The sequence below is a fragment of the Diplotaxodon limnothrissa genome, linkage group LG7, assembly GCF_057381915.1.
Source record: "Diplotaxodon limnothrissa isolate DT_005_m linkage group LG7, D_limnothrissa_male_GT1.1, whole genome shotgun sequence".
Taxonomy (NCBI): Eukaryota; Metazoa; Chordata; class Actinopteri; order Cichliformes; family Cichlidae; genus Diplotaxodon; species Diplotaxodon limnothrissa.
This window is the reverse complement of record NC_140602.1, coordinates 10943640-10969678: the sequence shown is the minus strand read 5'-3', so window position 1 is coordinate 10969678 and position 26039 is coordinate 10943640. Positions and strand designations below refer to the sequence as shown.

The following is a 26039-nucleotide window of genomic DNA, read 5'->3' as shown; positions in this document are numbered from 1 at the left end:
AAGAGATGACATTGTGCAAATTGTACCCACATGTTTCCCACATGGGGGTCAGAACTCTCGCATGGAGTTAATCTGAACAGCTGTGACATGATGCACGAGCCAGTTAAACGCATGCAAACCCAATGTTTTTATGTTCAAATTAACATCATGTAACAAGTTCAGCTAAGACAGATTGGCTACTGTTATGTCATCCCCTGATTATGAAAGTTCAAAAAAGTAAGGAAAACTAGAGAGAATCAGTCTCTGTGTTGGCCAGAGGCTGTCAGATACTGTTCCCTTCAGTTTCCTTGTAAAAGAACAACTCTTCTTTACTGTGAAGGAGGACACAGATGAGCAGCTCAGAGTCTGAACCTGATTAAAAGAATGCTCTGTATGTGGAGGTGGCTTCAGGTCTTAATTAAAGCGCCATGGCTGTGCTTGTCTGTGACTCAGCAGTTTGCAGTATTACCTTGTAAGCTCAGTTTCCAATACGGTGAGCCTTACCTCAGTCCCACATGTGCATTAACACATCTCCTATCTACCCAAAGAACAAACCTTTGTGTGTATGCGTGTGTGAGGGAGTGTGTGCATGTATCCAGACTTATCCTGCCTCCTCTCTGAAGGGTTTCAGTTTCAGTCTTTTGTGTCTGCTGAACACCTCAGGTTGAAATCTGAGTGGAAATCAGCCATCTGGCTGCAGTTATGAGCTGTAATCCAACTCAAATCAATCAGAATTCACATCGCATACACACTTGCAATACAGAACTTCCATTTTCTGTTGAGCTCTCTTTTCACTGTGGAATGATTACCACAAAACTATGGCACACAGTAGGTTCATCACAGTAAAAATCACGGAAGGAACTTCCACCAAGGCTTTTGTGTCTACATTTGCAGGTTTTTATGTGTCTAAATGTCATATATATATCACTACAATCAAACAAGATAAAGATTAAAAAACAAAGACAAAAACCCTTTATTTGGTCTGAAACACGAGTACTAAGGGTGTCTGAAGTATGTAGGCCAAAGGGCCTGTCTCTCCTCCTCAGTTTACGTCCCAAGTAAGTCAGTCGTAAGTATTTTAATGCATCTGCAGCACTCCATATAAGGCTTGCTTATGTGCTGAATAAACGTTTATTTTTAAGGGTGGGTGTGACCACAAGATGTGCTGTAGTAATATGTTGGTAAATGACTCATGAAAGAATAAAGTTACGTTGAAACCGAGCACACCATTGTTTTTCTTGTGACATTACCAATAAGTTTGATGTGTCACATGGCCCTCTTCCTATTGAAAAAACAAAGGTTGTATCCAAGATGGCCAACTTCTAAATGGCCACCATAGTCACCACCCATCTTGAGGAGTTTTCCCCCTCACATATACTAATGTTCCACAAACAGGACTTTAATATTACCAACCATTCCCGTGTTATTACGGTGTATCTATATAAATGGCCAACCCTGTATAATGAAAGAGGCATGTTTTCATTTTAATTTGAAAAGAATTTGCAGTTGAAATGAGAGATCAATCATTTTTTGCAACAGTGTTGTTCAGTAATGAAGTTATGAAATGAATAAATACATTTCTTTTAGGTTAATCATTTTTCAAATTTCTTTGTATTTTTAAGTCTGTCGGTAAAATGTAGGGGTTTTTGCTGCCTCTTTGTGGAGAAATATAGGACTACATGCTTATATTGGGCAAAGGAAAAATGTTTTAAATAAAAATAGCCAAGCAATAATATATCCTGATTATGTCTGTATCTGGGGCATGAGATGCGAGAAAAAGAGATGAAAACAGATTTTCATATGACCTGGAAGCTACAGAATAGAATAGAATACCTTTATTGTCACTATACAGACATACAGAGCATCTCCTACTCGGTGCAAACGTGGTGGGGGGTGCAGAGTTTCTGCAGCACTATATACATATGAACAGTATTTAGAGAAAAAATATATAAAATGTACAAATATACAATCGGGTAAAAATAGAAATATGTAAATAAATAGTGTTAATAAATAGAAGAGGGGGGGCAGTGAGGTGAGAGCTTATTGTTTATGGAAGCATAGCTGACATATATGCCATCAGGGGTAAGCACATCATTTTTAAATTACTAATTATACGTAAGGATAATTAGTAATAGTAGGAGCTTCAGGTGGTGCAGGGGCATCAAACGGGCGCTGGGTTTGTCCAGATGTTGCAGAAAGCATCCCTCATGACAGGGCCATGGTCTGTGTGGTACCAACTAGGTTTTTCAACAGGACAACGCTACAGTACACAATGCCCGCAGGACAAGGGACTTCTTCCAGGACAATAACATCACTCTTTTGGACCATCCTGCATGTTCCCTGTGAACCTTTGGGGATGGATGGATGGCTAGGGAAGTTTACAAAAATGGGCAACAGTTCCAGACAGTAGATGCCCTTCTTGCGGCTCTCTTCACCACTTGGAGAAATGTTCCCACTTACCTCATGGAAACGCTTGCATCAAGCATGCCGCAACAATTTTTTGAAGTGATCAACAATAACGGTGGAGCTACTCATTACTGAGTTAATGTTTAGAACTTTTATGGCTGATCAAAAGTTTAAGACCACATCTTAAAAAAAACTAAGCTCCCCCAAATCAGAAATCAAACAGCTTGATTCAGTTTAAGCTTTGTTTTCAATAAATTGCATGCTTAAAAAAATGTTTTGTCTCACTCCTATTTCTTCTTGTTGCATGTTGAAACTCTACCTGGAACCATGTTAAGATACAAATATGCAAAATATGATTTTTCGCTATTTTTAAACGTAAACTTTTGATCAAGACTGCATATGGCACAGGGCCCGTTAGGCTCATTTAATGCAGTGTGGCTCGAGTGGCCTGACACTTCCCAGAAACAACGCTGTTAACCAAGAAGAATGTACAGTAGAGTTTGTATGTTGAAGAGGCACATTTTCTATTTGTTTTGCAGCACTAAAAAGAAAAAAAGACGACTCTGAAAAGAAACAAAAATATTCATACAATTCAGTGTTTACAGTATGTGATCCCTTAGCTTTGTGGGCCTCAAACGGCGTTCACATCTGAAATGAGAGAACCAGTGCAGCCAGATGTTTTGTCAACACCCTTACATTAAAACAGAAAAACCACCATTTAACTCTCATAAGTCAGTTTAATCATAAATCCAGTATGTAAACAAATATTTACAGATGGTGCAGGGAAAATGTGATACGTGCTGGATTCCTTTACTAGCAGCAGGTGGCGCTGATTATAAACCAAAGACCTGAAAATATGCTAAATAAAACAGCACCAGCACCCACTTCAGGATCAAACACAAAGTCCCTCCCTGTCTTTAACCAATTCTTCCCACTTTTTTGCATTCACTAATTTCTCCAAAATAAAGTATGCATGCTTTTCAGTTCCACTGTACAGATAATGGCTCACAAATATTTATTACAAAGTACTCTAAAATACATGAAGATGCAGATGCAGCATTTTTGCACGGTGCACAAAATACAAAAATGGCACAAACTGGGTTTGTTTGGTTAAGTGACCTTGAAGATCTTGACCTTATCAAAGTAAAATAGTGCACCATTATGTTAAAAAAGCAAAAAAAAACCCAACAACAACAAAACAAAGCATGCAATAGTCATACACTTCAGCCCAATTCTACAGAACAGGAGCATTGTTTCTTTGCATTGCTCTCCTTATAGAGCTTTCTTTAAAAATCTATACTGGGGAATACGTTTAAATTTGGCCCAGAGTGGTGAGAGACAATCAGCTTTAAGAAATAAATAAGCGTGCAATGATGTGATTGTACAATATCTGCGGCTGCCCTTTAAGTTCACCCTTGTCGTCCCAAAGCTGTGATGAGGTCCTGCAGTGGCTCAGTGTCTTCTGGATCCAGCAGCTCATGGTGCCGGCAGAAGAGCGTCAGGTGCATGAAAAGCGTGTTGAGGTGCGGGTGCAGACCCACCTGCTGGGCCTGTGTGTAGTGAGACCAATAAATGTGAGCCATTGTCCTGAACAACAACAGAAACACCTTCTGGACCATAAACACGAAGCCTGTCGGAAATTTTGCACCTGGAGAAACAAGGAAGAGATGACAGTTTAAAACTAAAACTGAAACTGAAACGTGCCGTGCAATTAGGTAACACACGATGTAAATGCACTCTACCTGCTTTTGTAGGGAACACGTCTTCATCAGTCAGTAGGTCCTGAATGTATGACATGGCGTAGTCAAAGTAAAGTGGAGCAGAGCACTTAAGCTTCCTGCCATGGTCATCAGTCCAAACATAAACCCTGAGGACGAAAGCGTACTAAAAGTTTACACAACATGGAAACAACAGAATCCGTACTTGATGTTTTTTAAAGGGTAAATATTGTGATGTCACTCCTGGGCTGATAAAGACTGAGAAGCTGCACTTTACCCCAATGACTGCAACAGATATAGTGTGCAAGGTTACCCATATATAATATGAATATAATATTATATTATACATCAAGAACAGCTTTTGTATCTGCATACGGTGCCACAATTTGCAGTATAATACTGAGTAACTTACGCGTTGCCTGGTCCACAGGCAGTTGGGCATGTGCTGGGAGTGCAGAACTCTGATAGGGCACTGGAGAACAGGTTTATATGCTTGAAAAATGCCACAGCTGGAAAGAAAATAAATAAGCACAGCAACATTATATCTTGCGCACGTTGCTGTTCTCTCTTCTTCTTTGTTTTTGCAGAAAGAAGAAAAGTGTTGGGAGTTAAAGAGCTACAGAGAAATGAGTCCAAACACAAATCTGTTACTACTTACTGTTGCTGGCAAGCCACTCTGCCTTGTCGACGCCAGGCGGCAGAGCTATGAGGGCATACATGTCTGCATGTGTGATCCGCTGACACACATACTGCTGCTGCAGATATGGACGCGCTTCCTGGTTATTGTTATTAATCCCCCTTGAGAAGACAGTTCAGAGTTAATGAAGCCGACACAGAAAGAGAAAGAGTGGGAGACCGAAAAATATCGCTGTGTCTAACGACCAACGGGTCAGTGGATTAATGACTGCTGCTGCACTCAGTAGATATGATGTTTTAAGTTCTTTCATCTATCTTGCTCTGTGTTGGCTGACACACACACATTGAAACATACGAGCACTGCTGTGACTGCAGACCTAAACATCCAATACAGCAGCAGTTAATGTAATGAAGGCAGTCAATTCAGATCCAGCGTAATTACTGTTAATGAAGCAGACTGCTGCAGCGGTCAATGCTGGAAAGCAAATAACTGAGCAAGATTGTGCAGGATAATGTAGAGCCGAGTGCTGAGGCCAACCCTCTTTGGGAAAACATCTCTTTTTCCTACATCGGTTTATATACTGCACCTACTGATAAGCTACAGACAGGGCTTATTAATCAGGAAGGTGTGACAATATAGATAGAGAATACTGGGAATGTATGATGTTTACAGTGTGATGGAGAGTCAAACCTGGCAGCAGAATTTGACTTTATTCAAAGCAGGGATGCAGGATAGTTGCTCCTGATCAGAGCAGGCTAACTCAGACTTTTAGTCAAGACTTTGCAATATTAAAAGTGTAGTGGATCAGGCAGCTGTCACGCTCAGCTTTCTTACACACATGCACACACACACACACACACACACACACACACACACACACACACACACACACACACACACACACACACACACACACACACACACGCAACAGCTGAGGGTTTACTTAGTATGACCTTGCCTGCTGTGATAAGGAAAACACAGTACTCTCCATGGGGTTTCACTCCCCCCTGTATAAATGTGTTAGTGTGTGTGAGAGAGAGTGGCTGCCAGGGATCATTTGTGTAAAGGTTTAAACAGGAGGTCTTTTGTCAAGCGTGAAAGGTCAGAGCAGTCAGAAAGGGAGGAAGAGTGTCAGAAATCAATGTAAACATTAGCTGTGCAAAGGTACAGTAGAGCAAAGCTTTGCCAAGCCATGACAAACTTTCCTAATGTCCACAGGAACATCAGCTGCTCACATCCTGCTCTGTTACAGCTCACTGACATTAACTCAGTCACCTCCTCTCTTGGCTACAGGTTGTCAGCACACAAAAACAAAGAACCCAAAGCTAGTTGTCATGTTGTGTTTTTTGTGTAAACACTCTCCTCTGTGACCCTGCTCTCCTGCACTCGGCCATCTGTCCACTTTTACTTTGTCCATGAGCGGGTTTCTCTTCGCTACAGCGAGCTGGCTGTAAAAGATTCAACCTGGAGCAAAACATTTGCCTAGTAACTCAGATAAAACACATTTTCCCAGTGCCTTTCCTCATATTAGTTTTAACTGCTGCTCATAATGTGTTCCCGCTGTTAGAGGAATCCACCGTCACTGATGGCATCAGGCAAATATGTAACACACACGCACACGCACACACACGCACACGCACACAGTCTTATCTGGAGAACATTCCTGAGTAAACCATGTGCAACCAGCTTTCTAGTCACATTTCTTACACACCATTAACAGATATAAGTATTGTCCTCTTTTTAACATGAGTGTTTGTTCTATCAAAAATACAGAAGTAGTAAAAGATTGACAGGACAAACAAAGAAATGCAATAAAAAATAAAAAAAAACAAGGAGAAAAAGAGATATAACTTACAATTTGTCACTGCTGATGTCAGAGGGCTGAAGGGTCTTCCCGTCTGCTTCTTTAGCCGAGGGGTAACTATGGCACCCCCCCATGGCGTGAAGCTAAGAGCAGAAATGTTGATCGTGCCAGCTCCACTTTTCCATCCCAAACACACACACTTCTACACAGTCTGGGCAACATATGGCCACCACTGCTCCAACACAAACATGTCTCAGCTCACAAACCGATCCAAGGTATCACACCCCCCCTCAAAAATCTCCTCTACATAAAGTTTGTTTTCTCCAAAATATAGCGAAAAAGTAGTCCAAGAGTTGGGAATCGTCTCCCTTAGTCGTCTCCTACTCTTTTTTTGCTCCAGTGATCCAGTGTCAGTGTGTTTATGTCTCCTTTGTCTGAAGTCCCACACCCCACAGGCTCCTCCTCTCCCAGCTCCAAGCAGACAGGCAGGTTTCTCCACAACCCATTAAAAGTACAAAAACACAACTCCGCCTTCTTCCCTTTTCCACCCACTGCAAACAGACTCTCCTTCATGCACTCTGCGCAGAGAGAGCAGGCAGGTGTGGATCAAAACCTAAAAAGGTGTTTGTTTGTTTTTCCCTGGTGCAAAAGTAAGTAAGAAGGGAAGAAGGCAGGGAGAATGGTAGAAAAGAGTCTTACCTCTTAAGACTTAACAGTATCTGTGCTCCAGGATTAGTATGACAAACATCTAAGCTCAGGAAAGAAGCCATACACCCACGGGTAAAACGGTAGCTACATATAGAGAGGACCACAGGCTGAAAAACTGAAATGTAAGTGAAGCGAATGAGCACAAATGAAGGCTCTTCAGGTCCTTCTCAGCTGTTATGTGAACCAACTTTACTTGATGCCTGCAGCACACTGACATCTAACTGACAGGCAGGTTTATGTTTGCAGCAGGGGAGACACTGTGAGGGTGTAGCACTGATTGTATGTGTGGGAGACGGGGACCCAACATAATCCACCTGTTCAACTTCCCTTAAGGTAAACATATTCCAAAGACCATGTCCTGTTGACTCTTTCTCTCTCTGTGTACTGTGTGGTGTGTGTGTGTTTTACAGTAAGCGTCACACAAACAGAGGCGTATTTATCTTTGACATATTTATTAGGTTCATATCTGAATGTACAAGCTAAATTGACAACAGGTAACAGACACATTACTCTAAATGAAAAAAAGAACCCAAAAACAAAGACACCAGCATCAGTCCGCTTTACAAAAAAAGGCATTTAACCACACGGCTGTTTTTCCCACCACTCCCCCACACATCTGCACACACATGCCCTAATATAATAATAAGCTATAATGTGAGAAAAAACTTTGAAATGGTCTCAGTGTAAATAATAAGTAATTGGTAAGTAACAACTTCACACCCATTGTTTCTCAATAAAGTTCGGGGCACACACTGTGCAATACAGCGAATGCCCAAAAAGAGGTGAACGAGGCTAATGTGCAAACTTAATGGCACTTAGAGATGAATGCAACGTACCATTATGCATAATGTGACAACATACCCGTAGCTAAAACACTCAAACTGAAGGGGGCACATAAACACGCATTAAATACACATACACACAAATGGTATAGGCCAGAAGCACTGCTTAGGCTTAGTGACGGGTGGGATGTCATATTCTGACCATGTGAACAACCCTGACAAACGCAGCCCTATTTTTCCTCTTTTAACCCTGACAACGAAGCGGTGCTAGCTCTGTGCAGTTTCACTTCAAACGGCTCAAAGCGGTGAACAGATGAAAGCAGAGGAGGAAGAAAGAGCTGTGATCTAAGACGAATCTTCAAAGTCTTTCTTTGACTTGTGGCATTCTCTTCTCCAGCTAATAACTCCATCACATGATTCACAAAGAAAAAAAAAAAACATGAGCAATGGATCAAACAAAGGCTGCTTCAGATAAATCTACACCTCTAAGACCACTGCAAGAAAAGAGGCTACTTCACAGATATGAAACCCAGTTGTACACTGGTGGGAAGACACACTTTGGCAGAAAGCATTGAAGAAAAAACAACAACAAAAAGATATTCTAAAGTGTCTACGTGATTCACTCGTCAAGTCAAACATTCCCATCGCTCTGAGGGAGGGAATTACGTAGGGGCGCTTAGCGCCACCAAATTAAAAAACCAAAAACCAAAAAGTGCTTCTTGAAAAAGTGCTTTTAAAATAAATACAACAATCTCAGAGAATCGTTCCATAGGTAAATGCAATTTAATTCGACTCCTACCCTGAGAAAGAGAGAGACGAGGAGAAAGATGACGTAAAGGATGACTGTCTGGCACACACAGATTTTAAAGGATAATTCAGTACAACTTGGGTCACGTTTTCTTACGTATTGTGTTGTTTAATGTAATCTGATTATGACCAGACTGGATTAAACCGGTTAACTGTTTATAACAAGCATAGATTTGATGAAGCAGGAAAGATCAGACAGCTAACTTAATGGCGTGCCACCTCAGTGAGCACTGATGGTGTTGCTGCAACTAATGTTGACTTTCATTACCGACTCAAGTTCCCCCCCCCCCCCCCGGAATTCTTGGCCTCTAGCAGTTCTATCGCACCTTTTTCTGCGTCTTGCCATTGCTCCACTTGTGCAAGAATGTGAGTAATGTTACACATTCCTGCAAGTGGCTGCAGACACTACACTGATCGACAGGAAGAACAAGACTGCTACCAAGTAAGCAAGAATGTAAACAATGCTGGATTTGAAATATCTACCAATGAATTAGCATTGCAAAAGGAAATGCACTCCAGACGTTTCTTAGAGAACAATGGGTTTTGGTGAATGACACCTGAGGTCACAATATTTCCTTTGTAAGTAAACTCCACTGGGCACCTCTAATCTGCCAAGTAAATTTAAGTGTTTTGGTCTGACCGGTCTTTTGAAAATCCAAAATGAAGTTAAAGCAGGAAATGGAGCAGCTAAATTAGGCAACATTAATTTACCGATTATAAAAACCTGTGCCTAATGTGCTTCTGTTGATTTATTATTGCTCTAACAAACACATTTGTTCAGATCCAGTTTAAATTAATCACCGTTGTTACAGTGGAAACACATGCGTACACAAACGATATGATCAAAAAGCAGTACATGGACTATTTTATTGTTTATCATAATTTTCCCCCTGAATTTGACTATTTAAATTATGCAAAATGGGTTTAAAATTGATACAGGGTGGAAATAAAGAAAAAAAAAAAAAGACCCAAGTTGTCATTAACAAGAATCATCCTCAAAATAAACAAAATGGAAGACGTACCGTAGACGACCAACTCGTATTCACAGCATGCACACTCCTAAACTGCCATGTAGGAAGCATGTAGCAAAGAAACATGAACTGATGCTGGCCTATTAACCGAAACACAGACATCATTATTGCCTCATTTCGACAGTACGACACACATACGATACACACATCGCAACCTGCAAAACAACCGCCTTGCCGTACACTGGATTTATTCCAAAAATAGATATGATGTTTATATATATATACTGTTTACATTTATATTACGTTTACAGATTACCAAGAAGAGCCACAACCTAATACAGGTTCAAATTTCACAATATTACATTTAAACAGCTCTGAGGGTGGTATGAACTTATACGTGGGCTGCCATTTTTTTCCTTTTTTTTTGCATCTAGATATGGTTGTGTACACTTGTGTGTGTATGGCACTGTGTGTCTGCGTGTGTGTTACACAGGTGTGCTTTCTTTCTATCTGCATACCTCTCCTTTGACCTGAGAAACGTACTCTGTACCTCAGACAGAGCTCAAACACACACGCCGGCACACACGTCTATACACATGGACACAACAGTACACACACGCGTGCACACACGTACCCCTAAACTACTTGAATCTTTCAGGAGGAGGAAGTGACACACGCGAGGCCTCCAAATCCAATGCTCCAAACTAACAAATAGAGAGCACTTGCGCGTCATGTGATCAAAGGAGATAAAAACTTACTTGACTGAGAAATGATCAGATAAGTCGCATATTTGCTATAATGACCTGTCTGCCCGGCACGAAGACTGAAATGTTGTACACAAAATGGCAGCTAGCTAGCGCTTTGCAAGCATCTTGGCGTCTGTAATCTTGGCTGATTATTTGAATGCTTTTTGTTACTAAAGTGTAAACAGTCAAATGCTCTCCTAGAAAACAGAAAAAAATCCACTGGACCATATTTATACCTGGAGAGCAGACAGACCCAAATAATCTGAAATCCCGGTGCTTAATTTAATAAAATGTCAAATTTCAGAATAGGGTGTTTTCTTAACATTAAAAGTGCAGCTGGCACATCAGTAGATCCCGACAGATAAAGGTGTTTACATTTCCAAGTTTAACGGGAAAGAAATTCATCTTGAAAAAGTTCGTATGTAACACAGTTTGCCTTTGGTGTGCCTGGCACAATGAAATGTTTTTTATAAAACACACAATTCTTTTTGAAGCGGTTCATTTATAATGATGTCATGAAGGCGCATTAGAGACATCACTAGTACCCATGTGTTGATTTCTGGTATCCATTATAAATACTGCTCGAGCTCTGCACTAAGGATCTTCCATTCACTTACACGTCTTTTAGACACAAACGAGGGTATTGATGGACTGCTAACAGGAAGCAAAGGTGGCGTGGCTGTGTGTTGAATGATCAGGTATGAAGTGTGTTCCTGCACCACTTCGTTAGGCCGGTCCATTAGCGGGGGACTGCATCTCTCTGTCAGTTAAAAAAAAGAAAGAAAAAAAAAAGAGAGAATTCAGACGAGTTGGTTTCCTTGTGGCTACTGTTGCTATGCATGTCAAACGACACTGGCCCATTCAAGTTTGGAAATCCAGCTTGTTATCATTACCTTAGCACAACACCAAGGCTTTAGATCCAAAACCAACAGGTAATATCATGATGGGTGTGTACATCTTTTATGTACAGTCTATTTGTTCACTAGCCCATATTTTCACCTAAAGGAAGGAGAGATGATCTAATAAAAAATATTTTTTTAAAAACTGACAAGAGAGTAGGAAAATGGACTATAATATGCACTGTGGCTGCAAAGAAAATTCAATTGTAAAGCTGCAGAAAAATCTTAATCTTGTGAATTCATGACCATCACAAATGCACCATTCCTTGGACTCTACAATATGTGCTGCTGTTTGTTTCTAACATGGCAGCTGAACATTATAAACCTTTACAAATATAACCTTACAAACAGTTCTTACATTGTTCCACACATCCTCTTATGGCCTCCCTGTAGTTTTTTTGCGAGATCAAAGTGAAATAAATTTGATTTGTTGAATACGTATTCTTAACTAACCTGTATTCTATTAATTGATTTTCCAGCTGTGCAAAGGGGTCATTACAAAAGATTAGAACCAAGTATAATTTAACTTATGCTTATATATTTTACAAATCTTTAATTAAAAAATTTAAATTAATTTATATATTTTCTGCATCGCATGGTGAATACATGTAATAACTTTGCAACTGGGATTTATTCAGTGCTCAGCAGGTTGCATGTGTACAACATATTCCTTCAGCATGTAATCTATATTGCACTTGTGTCACATGTGACACGTGTCTCTAAAGAATAGATCTTTAAAAAGAAAAATTTGTACCATTTACATACTTCATAAACTTTCATTTGTTCCAACTGTAATTTGGGGTTCAGTAACTTTTACTAAAGAAAGAAAAACTGCTCAACTACAGCAGAGTATCCATCTACAGCCTATGCAATGATGCTGTATGTTGTTGTATGACAGAAACTAAATTATTCAACAAAGAGGCCAAAAATCTCCCATTTCTGGAATTGTAAATCACCACAACAGTCCTGTAAGTGATGTAAAATTGTTTATTTTTGGCTGCCCTGGACGTAGATAAAACATTCATGATTTAATACTCCTTAAAGCTTCTAAGAAATGCAGCCAATTAGATATGACAGGTTACACCTCTGTTCTTGAGGTCAGAAATGTGCGTAGGTTGTGCGGTGACTCGTCAAAGAGCTCTCACATAAAGAGGTGCTTTGACAGGGATGAATCACTGATGCAATGTTTGGTGATCTCATCCCTCTATTCATCTCTATACAAAACACACAAATGCAAACTTACTGTGTAACAGCAGCTGCCTGGTTAGCCGAATCAGCAGTAACTGGGCTGGAACTGTTCTCATGTTGCTTTCCTTTTTCACCTTTGCCACTTTCTTTATCGTTAGCGAGCCCTTCCACTGGCACGTCGCTGAAAAAAACAAAACAAAACAAGAATTACAGCTTTAGCTACGAAAACAAGTGACAGCTGAACTGAGTACTGTAGATGCTCCTTTCTGCTGCTTGCTAAATTGTCTCCATCTGCTCTGATCTGTGGCCTCTGTCCCCGCTGTCCACTGAGTTCAGATTGGACTTTAACTCCAGCATGCTCGTTGGTGCACTGTTAGTAATTTGCTAATGTACTGGTTTGTTAGGATGTTGATAAATTGGATAGGTGGCAACCTTTATTCATAGCATGCTATCCAACAGACCGTTAGTGGTGAGGGTTCTCTGAATGAAAAATCATATCGAGCCCTAATGTTATGATTAAAAATAAAACCAAAATATCACATCATTACAATCAGCACTAATATGCTACTCTTCTCTCATCATTATACTGTATAAAACAAGTAAGGTAACAAATAGTCAACCATCTTTTCTTTCATAAATGCACAGTGAATTTCTGTTATATTTGAGAATCACAGAGAATACAGAGACTCTACAAGTCACCAGGTTGGAGTTAGTGGATTTTCTTTTTTATGAATTAGGCTTGGCCTGAATTATGCCATAAGGAATCATTACTCCTCATCCTGTTAAAGGCAACAAGCAAAACGCATCTTAAATCCTTAACACAACTCCAGGAAGCATTCCACACTTCAGAGCACAGGACCTCAAGCACAACATACCGTCTGACTGCAGGTCTGAATACTCTGGAGTCAAGGGGAGATGAGAAAGGAGGGAACAAACAGGGGGAGGAGGATAATCAGAAAAAAAGCAGAGAAGGGGAAGCAAAATTGTACAGGAGAGCAAAGGGAAAGGAGGGCTTTATCAAAGCCTGGCACACTGGACCAGACAGAACAGGAGCTCCCTATTTGTGTGAGAGAATGTGCACCTGCTGAAGACTGCCCTCTCATTTTTGGCGTCAACGGTGAGCCGGATGGTCTCCTTGCCAGCACCTGTGGTGATGGTCTCTGTGGTGACCGTCTCACTGGATGTGGATTCTGTCTTTCTTTCTTCCTCATCGCTGTCGGAGCTGCTGGAGGAGGAGCTGTCTGATGCCACTAGTGGTGCTTTCCTTGCCACGCAAACACTCCACACACACGCTGTTGAGATTAACAGGAAAGAAACAGTTTGTAAAATTGATGCATGGTTATCTGAAAAGCTTACCTGCCATTAGGGCTGCTCAATTAATCGAATTTTAATCACGATTACGATCTGGGCTTTCAACGATCATTAAAAATGACGGAGCCGATTATTAGCCCCTCCCTCATTTATCCGCGACACCTTAAAGGCCGGTCCGTGAAAATATTGTCGGGCATAAACCGGTCTGTGGCGCAAAAAAGGTTGGAGACCGCTGATTAAGAGGACCCGAGGGAAGCTCGGAAAGCTCGGAAAGCTAAGCAGAAGTTATTTGGAGAGGAGAGTGACTGCTGTTGGTTGAAAAGAGAGGTAAAAAAAAAAAAAAACTTCAGTGGTGTTGCACACTATTTTATATTATTTTTTAAAGTCATTGTTAACCCTTTAAATCCGGTCAGAGCAGCATGCTCCATTTTGTGTAACTATTTTTAAATCCCTGTAGAACCTGAACCACGTAAGCTAGCGCAATAATTTGTTTTGCATATGAAACCGGAGGAGTTGTACTTACATCTGATGCCATCAGCTTGTCCTCGGTCACGGTTTCCTTCCACATAAAGCTTTGCAATAATTGCATAAAAAGCGCTTGCAGGAACAAAAACATAATATTCCAGAAACACGCTTTGCCGATCCGATCAGCTGTTCGTAACACTTCCCACAGTGAAACAGACGTCAGCGCGAACTGTCGCATGTCCGCCATTTCCTGGCCGAAACCGGAAGTGACGTCATTTTCGCGGAAATGTAGTTTTTTTTACTTGTAGGCCTTAAAAACATCTACTGGTCATGTTTGACTTTTCTGAATAGTTTCTGGGATGCTTGCACTGCTGGAAATAGTTTATTTTGATGCACATGCTGTTTTCTTTGCAAATTTGCATCATAGGATTGTTTTTTTTGTTTTTCCTGCAGTATATAAAAATTGGTGTATCTCCAAAATAAAACTATGAAGACACTCAAAATAAATTTCCTGTTGTTGTAAACTATTTTTTGCAACTTTTTTGTATTTAAAGTTTTGAGGGATAAACCTCTTAAATTTCTCCAAGTAGAAATATATGTAAAAAAACAAAACAAAAACGATATAAATTTTTTTGTAGTTTATTGCACTTTTTTGCAATTAATGTAGTTACTATGGACTTAATGCATACATATTATTAAAATATGGGCTATAACAGTTATTTAGCAACTTGAAATGCTCCCACAAATGGCACTACAACATGTAAAAAAATAATATAAGCTCTGGCGGACTTGGTTCTATGGTAGGTCTTAAAGGGTTAAATAAATATCGTCAAATAATCGCGATCTCAATTTCAGTGAAAATAATCGTGATTATCATTTTTGCCATAATCGAGCAGCCCTACCTGCCATAAAGTTAACCAACTGACTGATAGAGATGTTAGAGGCCTTGTCATTTAGATATCCTTCCTGTGGACCATGATATATGGAGTTGAATAGAAATACAGTGGAGACTTTTTACCATTTCTGTCGTTTTTTTATGTTTGAGTGAAGTGTTACAAAATATTCACAGTCAGTCATTCTGAGGCTACTTACGGTTTTGGTTTGGTTTGGGGATGTCTGATCCACTGAGCTCTGAGTCCACAGGTGAGCTGCATCTCGGGCCTGTTTCAGAGCTGCTGGACATAAGTCACACAAATAATAAAACAGAGAGAAAATGCACTGCATCTAATAAACTACACACACCCTTTGTATGTGGAGGTTGTATTTGTTTACCTGTGATACTTGTAAAATCAGATGCAAAATCAATGACTAGGAAAAGGCACTCAGTTTGTTCACAACAGCTAGCAAAGAACACAGTATGGCACTGCATGCGAATGTAGAGTAGAAGCCAAATCGCATAAACGATTTGTGTTCCCCACAACAGCTCAAGCTTTCAATGATTTAAACTAACACAAGTTAACATGTTAATTAGGGCTGTTCGATATAACGATATATATCGGATGACGATATAAAAACGTCTATCGTTTAATTTTACGCTATCATTTGTTTCGTGGTGTCGCAAAATAAACTGTTTAGGGCAATATTTTTTCATCGTTTTGATGGTCACTGTAGTGGCTATATTAATTTCTTAAAGTTCTCTCTTTCTCTTATATTTAATATAACCACACTACAGACAGACAAGCGCCTGTTTTTATGGGTTGTCCTTACCAACAACGACGGTAATGCCATCGCATGTCCGCTTGTTTATTTTCCACATAAACCTTTCACAATAAAGCTCAAGATCCTGTTGAGAATTTTCAAAAGAAACTGAATCACGTGAAAAAGTATGCAGAGTATTGACGGATGAGAAGCAAAAAAAAAAAAAAAAAAAAAAGAGTCGTCAGGTGCTAAAAAATAAACCTTTGACTCAAATGTTAGAACAGGCTTTCCCTGCAGCACGCCGTGCAATAAATACTCACAAAGAAAACGGCGGCCGTTACAACTTATGTCTAAAAATGTATAGCTTCATGCATCGGTTAAAGCACTCGACTCCAGGTACATGACGCCCAGCTGGAGACACTTCACCTACACGAGATTCACAGAATTTACAGAAAATATTAAATTTTTTGTGAGTTATATCATTATCGGGACAATAGATGTTTTATATTGGGATATGAGATTTTGGTCATATTGCACAGCCCTAATGTTAATCTAACAAAAGTTTTAATGTTATTAATCTGTACTGCCCCACTATGCTGTAAACAGTGACCCTGCCACTAATGACAGATGCATCAATGTTGAAAGGCTTATTAGCTATCACCTTTGATAATGAATACCTTGTCTACTTCACCTCTTAAAGAATCCACCAATCCAGATCAAAAATCCAGAGAAAAGTAATAAAGTCTCAAGAAGATATAACATCTGTAAAGCAAAGCTCTGCCTTGGACTTGCTGTTTATAGTGATTGGAATAGCCTACAACAGAATGTGCACTGTATGGAAAAAACCTTGATATGGAAAAGATATGGAGAAGTCCATATCTTTGTTTTTTTTTAAGAGCCGATCTAAATAGTTTCAAATAGAAAAATTATGCACAGTGTTCAGTGTTGGTGAACATATCCTAACAATACTGGTCATGTGACTAAAATGGTTTGTCGTTAGTTTTGAACACAAATGTTCTCCTTTGCACTACCACTTCAAAAAACGTGTCACTGGGCAGGGAGGAAATTTTGTAATGTTTTTAAAAAAGAAAAACTCATGGTTTTTAGACATTTTTGCACCTTTTTTTTTTAGTTTTACTTCGAGTTTCCTCTGAAAAGTACGTCTTTCTATCATAGAAAAAATTATGCCAAATGAGCATTTCCTTTAAATAAAATATTAATCATCACGAGATATATAGTCTTATAATTTTAATTAGATGCTTTTTAGACAATGAACTCTCCTTACATATAATGCACCCAAACTCACCAGCAAAAAGGCTGAAAGTCTGTGAACTTGGCCCATCCCTTCTCCTCGGCCTCTGTTGCAGCTGGCTGAGACACTGGAGCGTCCCAGGCTGAGAAGCCCGCTCCTGCTGCAGGAGCCTTTGAATTCACTTCTCCAAAGTCTGCTACCCATCCAGTGCCTGAAAAAACAAACAAACAAGAGCATACATACATGACATGTGACACTTAAAACCTGCTTTAGACCTAAAATACAACTACGGCAAAACAATTATACACGATTACACGATATATCATATCTCACTCGTTGTTGCCTCGGTCTGGTCCGGACTTGCAAAAGGGTCCAGATCATATTTAGGGTCTTCTCCCTCGTCAGAGTCTGAGTCTGCTGCTCTGCTGGAGCTCTCACAAGTTTCTGTCATGTCACAGGTCTTACTGGTTGCTTGGCTTTGGGAGGACTGTGACCCACCAAACCTTGAAACATATGAAATTTGCACGGAATACAAAACCATCATTTTGAAGCAAAAATAATGATAATAATAAAGATGTTGAGAGCATCTTTATTTAAAGCCATGTAGTTACCTGTTCCGGGACTTGGCTTGTGTTGCATAGTTAATCTCCTTCTCCTCCCAGATGTCCTCCTCCTCATCATCAAAGGGCTGAATCCTCTCTTTGGAACAAGCCTCAAATACAGCTGTGTTAGCCTGCACAAAAAACAAACAAAATAATTAGCTGTCAGGTTTGTTTTCTGAGCTTCAGTGCCTAAAAACAAAAAACAATGTATAGTTAAGAATGAACAAAAGTATTTACAGCCTAAGGAAAGAAATAAAACCCCTTTAAAATCAACTTACACTGTCATGGCCAGCATCAATATTGATATTAATCTCTGCAATCCGATCAAAAGTTGCCCTGCAAAAAGAACCAGGATTCACACCCTCCGCACACACGAGTGAAATAAGAATAAACCATCACTTGAGAAAAATGTCAGCTAATTTACCCAATGCTGTCATCATGATCAGTGAACTCCTCATCATTAAAGCCAAACTGATCCACAAAGTTAGCTGTCATCTGCTGGATCTGGTAGTCTGAAAAGGCCTAAAAACAGATCATAACAAATATAATTACAGCACAAAAGCCCATAAGAGAAGCAAGAAATATTTTAAATATGTGCTTATGTGTGTGTGTACGCATACCTGCTGTATTGTCAGTTCTTTGGGGAAGGGGCTCTCCATATCATCCTCTGAGGAAGGACGAGGGTTGCCAGTGCCAACCTTAACATGGAAAGATCAACACTTGTGCAGTGCTTAAAACTCTGAATGTGTGTGTAATGAAAAACAGGTTCTTAATTCTACAGATGTGCACGAATTAGGATTTACCAGGTCTATGGTGTTCTTTCTGTTGGTCTCAGACAGCGTTTGATCTACAAAGGTTTCCCAGCGCCCTCTGTAGTCCTCTGGCAGCTCTACATGCAAACACACAACAGCAGCATTATGAAAGCCATAAGCCAGTTTGGTGTGATTCGTGGTAGTTACTGCTTTCTTCCACACAGAAATGAGTCCATGTGTCCACAAACACATACACACCTGCAATGAGGCTACTGATCTGGGTGTGAACCGGGCCTTTCTCCAGATTGTGCACCACTGTGTTGGCGATCCTGGTCAGATGCCCCATGTAGCCTCGTCGCATACCACGATCTGACCTGAACAAATAGATATGACACTTGGAGAAACCCAGAGATTACCGCCAATTGCCACAAATTCATGTAAAGATCTCAAAGTTACTTACTGAATTTTATCATTTCCTTCCCAAGCCTCTAGAATCCTTTGGACGAGGTGGCAGTGCTGAAACAACTTGGGAAACAAAAACATTGAGTCAATCAGTTATTTATTTATTCCGAAAGAGATGCCACATTGCCCATTCTTGTAGATCAACCCTTCTACTTCACAAATACAAGCAGAGACACTCACATGAGTCACCATTAGGTTATGAGCAGAGTTTTCAGATCTGTCTGATAGTTCAGAAGTCGGGGTCTCGTTCAACTCCTGTTCTGGTGCTGCATCTGGATGAGGCTTGACTTTTTCCTGGGTAACCAAGCCAGGCTGAAGTCTCATTTCGTGGGCACAGGGCCGGACGATAGCAGCAACACAAAGCTCCACTTGGAGATGCAGAAAGTTGTTCCAGGTGTACTTGAAGAACAGGTCCTGTATTTTTCAAAGGGGTATTTAACACGTAATGTTTTCTCAACATAAATAAATTGTCAAAAGTGCAGCAGATTTTCTCACCAGAAGGAGGTTCAGTGTATTGAGTCTGCAGAGTTCCTGTGCTACGACTGCGTGGCTAGCAGAGCTGGTATAAAGCAGAGAAGCCACTAGTCTGGCTACGTGCAGACGCGTGTTCCCCAGCGGTTCCTCCAGCACACCCAAAGTTGTCAGCATAGGCTCTCGCTACATGGATAAAAGGCAGAGGAATTTGGGGAAACACGATCTAGAGGTTTTTGTTTTGTTATACAGGTCTGACTACTGTACAACAACGGCATGTAAACAGCAGAGACTCAAACATACCTGATAAAGAAAGAGGCTGGTGGAGCAAGCAAAAGAAAGCCTGCGTCATGCAGCATGACTTGAGCTAAAAGAGCTTGCACTTTTATACTGGGCAATTTCATCATTTTTGAAACTGAGCACTAACACCTTGATGAAATACACAGGGGATTCCTGATTTTCCATACAAAATGGAATGTATGTGGACAGACTGAATTTATTGATACCTGATTTCCTAAAAGCCCGTTCTCACCTAGGGAAACGCTCACACAACAATCTTAAATACCCTCAAGCGGCTACATTATCATTCATCATAGAAAGACTTGTTTATGTACCTTGGGTGGCTCCAGAAGTAGCTGGTGGAAGTGTATCAAGTGTGGCTGGATGGCCAACAAAATACTGCTGTTAACAGTGTAGCTTCTCTCAAATCCCTGAGCATCCATTACACCATCCACCCTGCCATAAAGACAGAGGAACAAAAACAGAAAACTCAAAATAGATGTTGGGAAGGCTTAATAAATAGGGATATAAAATAAACTTTAACAAATGTTTAAAAAGAGATTAAAATGCCCAAATTTTAAATGAGAAGGCTTGTCAGAGAGCTTTGTAAAGAGAAACTTAGCTGAAATAGCTTCACACTGTTAGAAATTGTTCGAGGTTTCTCACTTACACAGGCCTCCTGATCTCCAGTAAGGTCAGAAGAACCTGAATCCCGTTGACGATACAGCTCTCAGTTCTCTCTCCTGAGAACATATTCTGCAATAACTGCTCCACGCACTCCTGCCTGTATAAACAAAACGGAGTACGTTAGTATCGCTGCATCCTGTTTAGAGAGCATAAACCTGCGTGCATGTGAGTCTTTCCAACTTACGATTCAAGCACGGTCAGCAGTGGGTCAGGCTGTGAAATCTCTTGGAGCTGGCTGGCCTGGTCTCTGCTCAGACGAATGATATCACACAAAGTCTGCGATGCATTTGACTGCCTCTGTGTTGGGCAAAAATCAAACAAACAACAATCACATCTGGACACTCAGTCTTATGAATGGTTTCGTTGTGAATAAAAGCAATGGCACACTTTTAAAGACCAAAATAAAATATTTGTTAAATTTAAAAATTATGAAATTCTCCACTACCTCTTCATCCCTCTCAGGGTGAATGAGCTCTATGAGTCTCTGGGCCAGTTTTTGTTCATTCAGCCACTGTTGAGAAAAATATTGCTTTACAACTAGACAAAAATAATAATAATTAAAAAAAAAAAAAAAAAAAAAAAAAAATCAGATTTATGTGAAATTCTGAATGTGGGTCTATTTGTCTCGTACAGTAAGTGTCTCCAGTCGTAGAGGCGGTGGCTCCACACAGCTGATAAGGCGTAGGAGCACATCCATCATGGCTGACGTGTCAATATGCTTCAGGACCAAGGAAAGAAATCCATCCTTCTTCTGCAGGAAACTAATCACCTAAACAGTACAGAAAGCAGAGAAAATAATGATTATACAAAACAGGAAACTGAAGAATGGGATAAGGAGCTTGCTGTCAAACAAGTGGTATTATTTCTCAAGACTGACTCGCGCTGCATAAATGTGACACTATTTCCCAAACGATATACTGCTATTTGAGCAATACAACTTGAAATGCAATAAAATCTAACACTGTGGGTGACACCGTAGTACAAAGACAGAAACCATTATACACACACACACACACACACACACACACACACACACACACACACACACAGCAAATGCTTCTATTACGCCATCTTCCCTGTGCAATATTTGTTTAACTTCGTTCGAGCAACTATAACCACATAATTTCAAGTATTCTGATTCAGATTCAGTTCAATTATGATTCAATTCATCATGAGCAACTGTTCGGGTTGTACTCTGTTTCACCCGGTGACAGCTGCTCCAGTGACTGTCCCTTATGGTCATGATATAGGTGAGATAGTTGCCTTACTTAAAGTCTTAAAAAGCTACTCTAAAAAATCTGAAACCCCACATCAGAATCAAATGAGCTTCTATTCACACACACAAATATATACAAAGTTCAGAGCAAATGAAATGTAGAGGTAATAAGCTTTCTTTATGTTTTAGTTGGCTTAATACAAGCAGGAATGTTAGCCTTAAATGGAAGACTATATAAGCTGCAGTCCAGCCATTCATTTTTGAGTTAAGTTGTTTTGGACAATAATGGTTCACTAAAATAATTCCCTTCTGATACGGGACAGTTTTGATTATGTGTTGTTTCATAAACAAGCAATCTTACACTAAAATCATCAACTCGGACACTAAAAGGGTAAAATAAACCATGCATGTTGGCACCTCAAAAGAAACAGAATTTTAAAACAATTTTGGGTGAAAGTACATTTTTTGTGAGTATTTTCCATTAACTTGCCTCAGACTTATTAACTGAAAACAACATCACAAAAATGTAACCGTCATCTTTATTAAGCATGCCCTTTTGATGTAGCGGTGTACGTGTGTGTTACCTGCTCAGTCTTCCGTGTGATGAGGTTCCCAATAGTTTTGCTAAAGAAGGATGCCAGGAGGGGGTTAAGTGGGGATGGCTGCTCCAGGAAGGCATACAGGCTTTCCAGGAGTGGCTCCTCATTACCCAGCTTATCATTGATCACTCCCACATCACTTGTCAGCAGCTCACATGCTATATTTGGATACCTGTTGTAAATGGCATGGACATATATTGCAGTAAAATGATGGAGGAACAAAATTATTGCTATATTTTCCACTTCAAAGAAAAACAAAACAAGATAAAATTATCTGGACAGGACTTTCATTGGTTTGCTGGCAACCGGGCAATTAAATAGTTTTGCTAATTTAGGGGAATCATTTCTGTTCTTTTAGTCGGATTAAAAACATTGTTTAAGCAAATCTGAATCCTCTTAAAATCCAGGCTCATCTACAAAGTGGCTGGTAACAGATATAATGTAGTGCAGCACCAGGAATATATTTTTACCCTGAATATAATAAACTACATTAGAATATTCTACACAACAGCACCTACTTGAAGCGCTTTGTCTCCTCTACACCAGTAGGAGGCTCTGTAGTAATCAGTCGAACCAGCTCCTGCATGCTCTGGTCTTGGCACAAGAGCACAAGAAGCCTGCAAAACCACAACGGTGACATAAGATGCACAACTTATTAATTTAGTAAGCATTACAGCAAAGGTGATTGATTATGCGAAATGTGGTAATAATTTGCAGCTACACCAAAGTAGACATTAAACAGACCTCCTGTTTTGGGCCTTGCACTCCTGCAGCACATCCTCCTCATCCATGAGCTCAGCGAGAGTGACATCCTCCTTGTCCAGTAAAGCCTCCAGATGAGAAGATGTGTGTAAATCAAACTTCCAAAACATGACTGACGTCACCGTAGCATACACTCTGCTGTTGAGCAAAAGAGGATGTGGTGCGGAGATAAGCAACAGGATGGTGTAGAATGCATGCAACAGTTAATTTTTGATTTAGTTTAATTTATTTATGAATGCTTACATTTGGACAAGGAGAAGTATACTCAGTTGGATCTTGCTAAAGAGCCATTTGCCTCACAGACACTGTGCAACCTGTACATCAGAGACAATATTCATTTGAGTATAGCGAAGGTGGAAACACACCCACTTTACTCATTCTAAACACCAGACACACCAACCCAGCAGAGTTGCCTTCAACCCAAAAAAGGGAAGCAGCAAAATGAACAACAAATGTTGGAGAATCATTTACAGTAATATTGCCTCTGCCTTCTTCAGAGCTAGATGAAGGGCTGAACTCAGGCTAAGAGGCTTGGACTCCTCTCTGGAAAGAACAGGAAGCAATGCATCTGTAATTGAGTTACTGCTGCTCATTCGTGTATTAACATTAACCACTTTGCTTAGGGAAGGGACTCACACATGCACTTGCATCAGCAAAGAATGACTGGAGATAAGAAAGATGCACACACTGACCCTTCGGTGACAGAAATGCCTGAGTATGGGAGGTTTCTGGGAGCTAGCAAACTTGAGTCTAGGTGTGGTGGTGATGACAGCTGAATATTGTAAGAGGCAGGAAATGTTGCTTGCTTTGTTAAGGCTTTAAATATTCACCTAAAGCCACCCCACCCCGCAAACTAAACCAAATCAGACCACACTTTGTACGAAGCATCCATCATGAGTCCATTATCTCTTAGATGCAAACACATGTTTACAAACAAACTCTCGTCAACGCGAGAAAACAAGAGGGTAGCGTATCGTTTTACAGCACAAAATATGGCTGGAAATAACTTACACATATCTAGAGACCATTAAAAGTAGTTGCATAACATTGAACGGTGTCGGAGTACGCCACCCTTGTGCACACATCCCTTGAACAAACACGCAGGGGATAAACAGGTGTCTCGGGAATCTGGGTTTACAGATTCGTCATTGCCATCTGTGGATTTTAAAATTTAATACAACAGCATAACCGTGACAGGCCTGCCAAGGCGTCCTAAGAGCAGCTGTAAACGGTTACTCTGAGCTGTTAGCGGATTTTAGTTATAACAGGGTAACAGTCAAGTCAGCGTGGAGCCGTGTTAGATAGCGAATCCGTGCATTTAACTCCACGTTAACTTATCTCCTTTATCACTGTCTCCCTTAACCACTTTCACTTACCGTACCTTGACTGCAGATCGTAAAGCAGCCCGCTAGCAAAGCAAGCAGTGCCACAGTCGAGTTGCTAACAACCCCCCCCCAAAAAAAAAAAAAAAAATTATTATTATTTCTTACTGGAGACAAACCACATTCAGATTAAAGCTAATATAGGTCAGTATTTATCGCCGCTGGTGAGCTAGGTGGTCGGACGACGTGCTCCTGATTCAGACCTAGCTTGAAGTCACCGTCTTCTGATCGCTTGCACAGGCTTTACGCTGGGCTACACATGTTTACCTCCCAAAAAGACATACCACCGTTACCTTTGAGCCATTGTTTAATCTGTGGACATCTGGAAGCTGAACTGCAACTCGGCGACTTTGGTTGTCAGGTCACTCGGAGGCCCATCGCAGCCTATTCAGGGCTGCGCTGTTAGCTTAACGATACTACCCTTTCCACCGGCTGCAATGTCATTTACACAGCCGTGTTACTCAGCGGCTAGCTCTGCTGCTGCTGGGAGGGCTGTGTTGACACGGTGTAAATTATTATTCAGGAGTCCAAAGGACCAAATGGGGAAAAAAAATACATAAAAATAGTCAGGTTTGGAAATCAAAATGGCGACTACCTAAAACCTAAACGTAATCAAAAAGTTCGGCTGTCCATCAACTGTGTAAACATCCAGTAAGTCCATATTTATCTGCTGTCATCAAGCACTGCAGCAACATTTAACATTCACATCCATGCTCTCAAACATTTTTTTTTCTTTATGAAAATAAACACTTTAAGTTTAAAACTGGGGTGAAGAATGCAATAATGCATACATGAGCATTTATTTAATATTGCAGGAAAATTATTTAGTTGTGCACGTAAAGTAAGCGACAAGTGCAGGGACTGTCTTTTCCGGTGTTGTGCCAAAAAGTGATTGTCTGCCAAAAAGTGATTTCCGGTATTTGCCAAAAAGCGATTGCTCATATTTAAAGTGCTATAAGTAACTTGTTGGGCTATAATATGTTAAACATATGTCAAATGCATCCCTTATGGATGACACAAAGTCATCTTGAGCCACAAACAACATTCGTGTAACAAGATACAAGCCGCAATCAGTTTTTGGCAGCGACTTTTATATAACCTTTATTTATGCAGTAAAAAAAATCTCATTAACATTAAAAATGTATTTTGTAAGAGTAAGTTGCCCAACAGGACAGCAGAAATGGCAGCAAATATTACAATAGTTCTGTAAAAATATTTTAAGTGGGGATAAAGGACCGGATTGGTTATAATGTAAGTACAAGTTGTAAAGATACTTAAAAAACAGATAATTTTTTAATTCTTTATGTAACCCCTTTGTATCCCCTGTTCACCGAAGTCTATTTACGAACATACGTAAAGATATCACGCATAAAAAAATACACAGAAACACTGGAAATCAGGTTTTGGCAGACAATCACTTTTTGGCACAACACCGGCTTGATTTTTTTACGAAAACTCACACCTGAACATGTCCCTGTTCTACCTGCACATGAATTCCCACTGTGTAGGGTTACGG

At 40.2% G+C, this 26039-nt stretch overlaps 2 protein-coding genes across 5 annotated transcripts; both read right to left on the bottom strand.

Annotated features, from left to right (window-relative positions):
* Positions 1-3115: 3115 nt before the first annotated feature.
* LOC146627817 (MOB kinase activator 2) lies at positions 3116-6962 on the bottom strand. Its single transcript, XM_085359184.1, has 5 exons — positions 6596-6962; positions 4762-4901; positions 4516-4612; positions 4128-4252; positions 3116-4033 (listed from the first exon to the last, which is right to left on the bottom strand). Exons 1-5 carry the CDS (start codon positions 6676-6678, stop codon positions 3795-3797), a joined length of 684 nt encoding a protein of 227 aa, XP_085215310.1. The 5' UTR covers positions 6679-6962; the 3' UTR covers positions 3116-3794.
* Positions 6963-7671: 709 nt separating this feature from the next.
* Positions 7672-25190, bottom strand: ppp6r2b (protein phosphatase 6, regulatory subunit 2b). 4 transcript variants are annotated; one of them, XM_085359176.1, is made up of 26 exons: positions 24817-25190; positions 23385-23455; positions 23124-23279; positions 22898-22996; positions 22365-22551; positions 21196-21333; positions 21010-21075; positions 20749-20861; positions 20548-20661; positions 20213-20333; positions 19623-19784; positions 19308-19541; positions 19126-19190; positions 18924-19039; positions 18717-18802; positions 18534-18611; positions 18338-18435; positions 18192-18249; positions 17923-18044; positions 17645-17814; positions 17366-17522; positions 15514-15596; positions 13727-13937; positions 13521-13544; positions 12701-12826; positions 7672-11318 (listed from the first exon to the last, which is right to left on the bottom strand). In XM_085359176.1, the coding sequence occupies exons 3-26, from the start codon at positions 23249-23251 to the stop codon at positions 11285-11287; spliced, it is 2790 nt and encodes a 929-aa protein (XP_085215302.1). In that variant the 5' UTR covers positions 23252-23279; positions 23385-23455; positions 24817-25190; the 3' UTR covers positions 7672-11284. The 4 variants fall into 4 exon arrangements, with proteins under 4 accessions (XP_085215302.1, XP_085215303.1, XP_085215304.1 ...); XM_085359177.1 differs by having other exon boundaries at positions 15514-15593; XM_085359179.1 differs by having other exon boundaries at positions 11285-11318; positions 12697-12826.
* Positions 25191-26039: the final 849 nt, after the last annotated feature.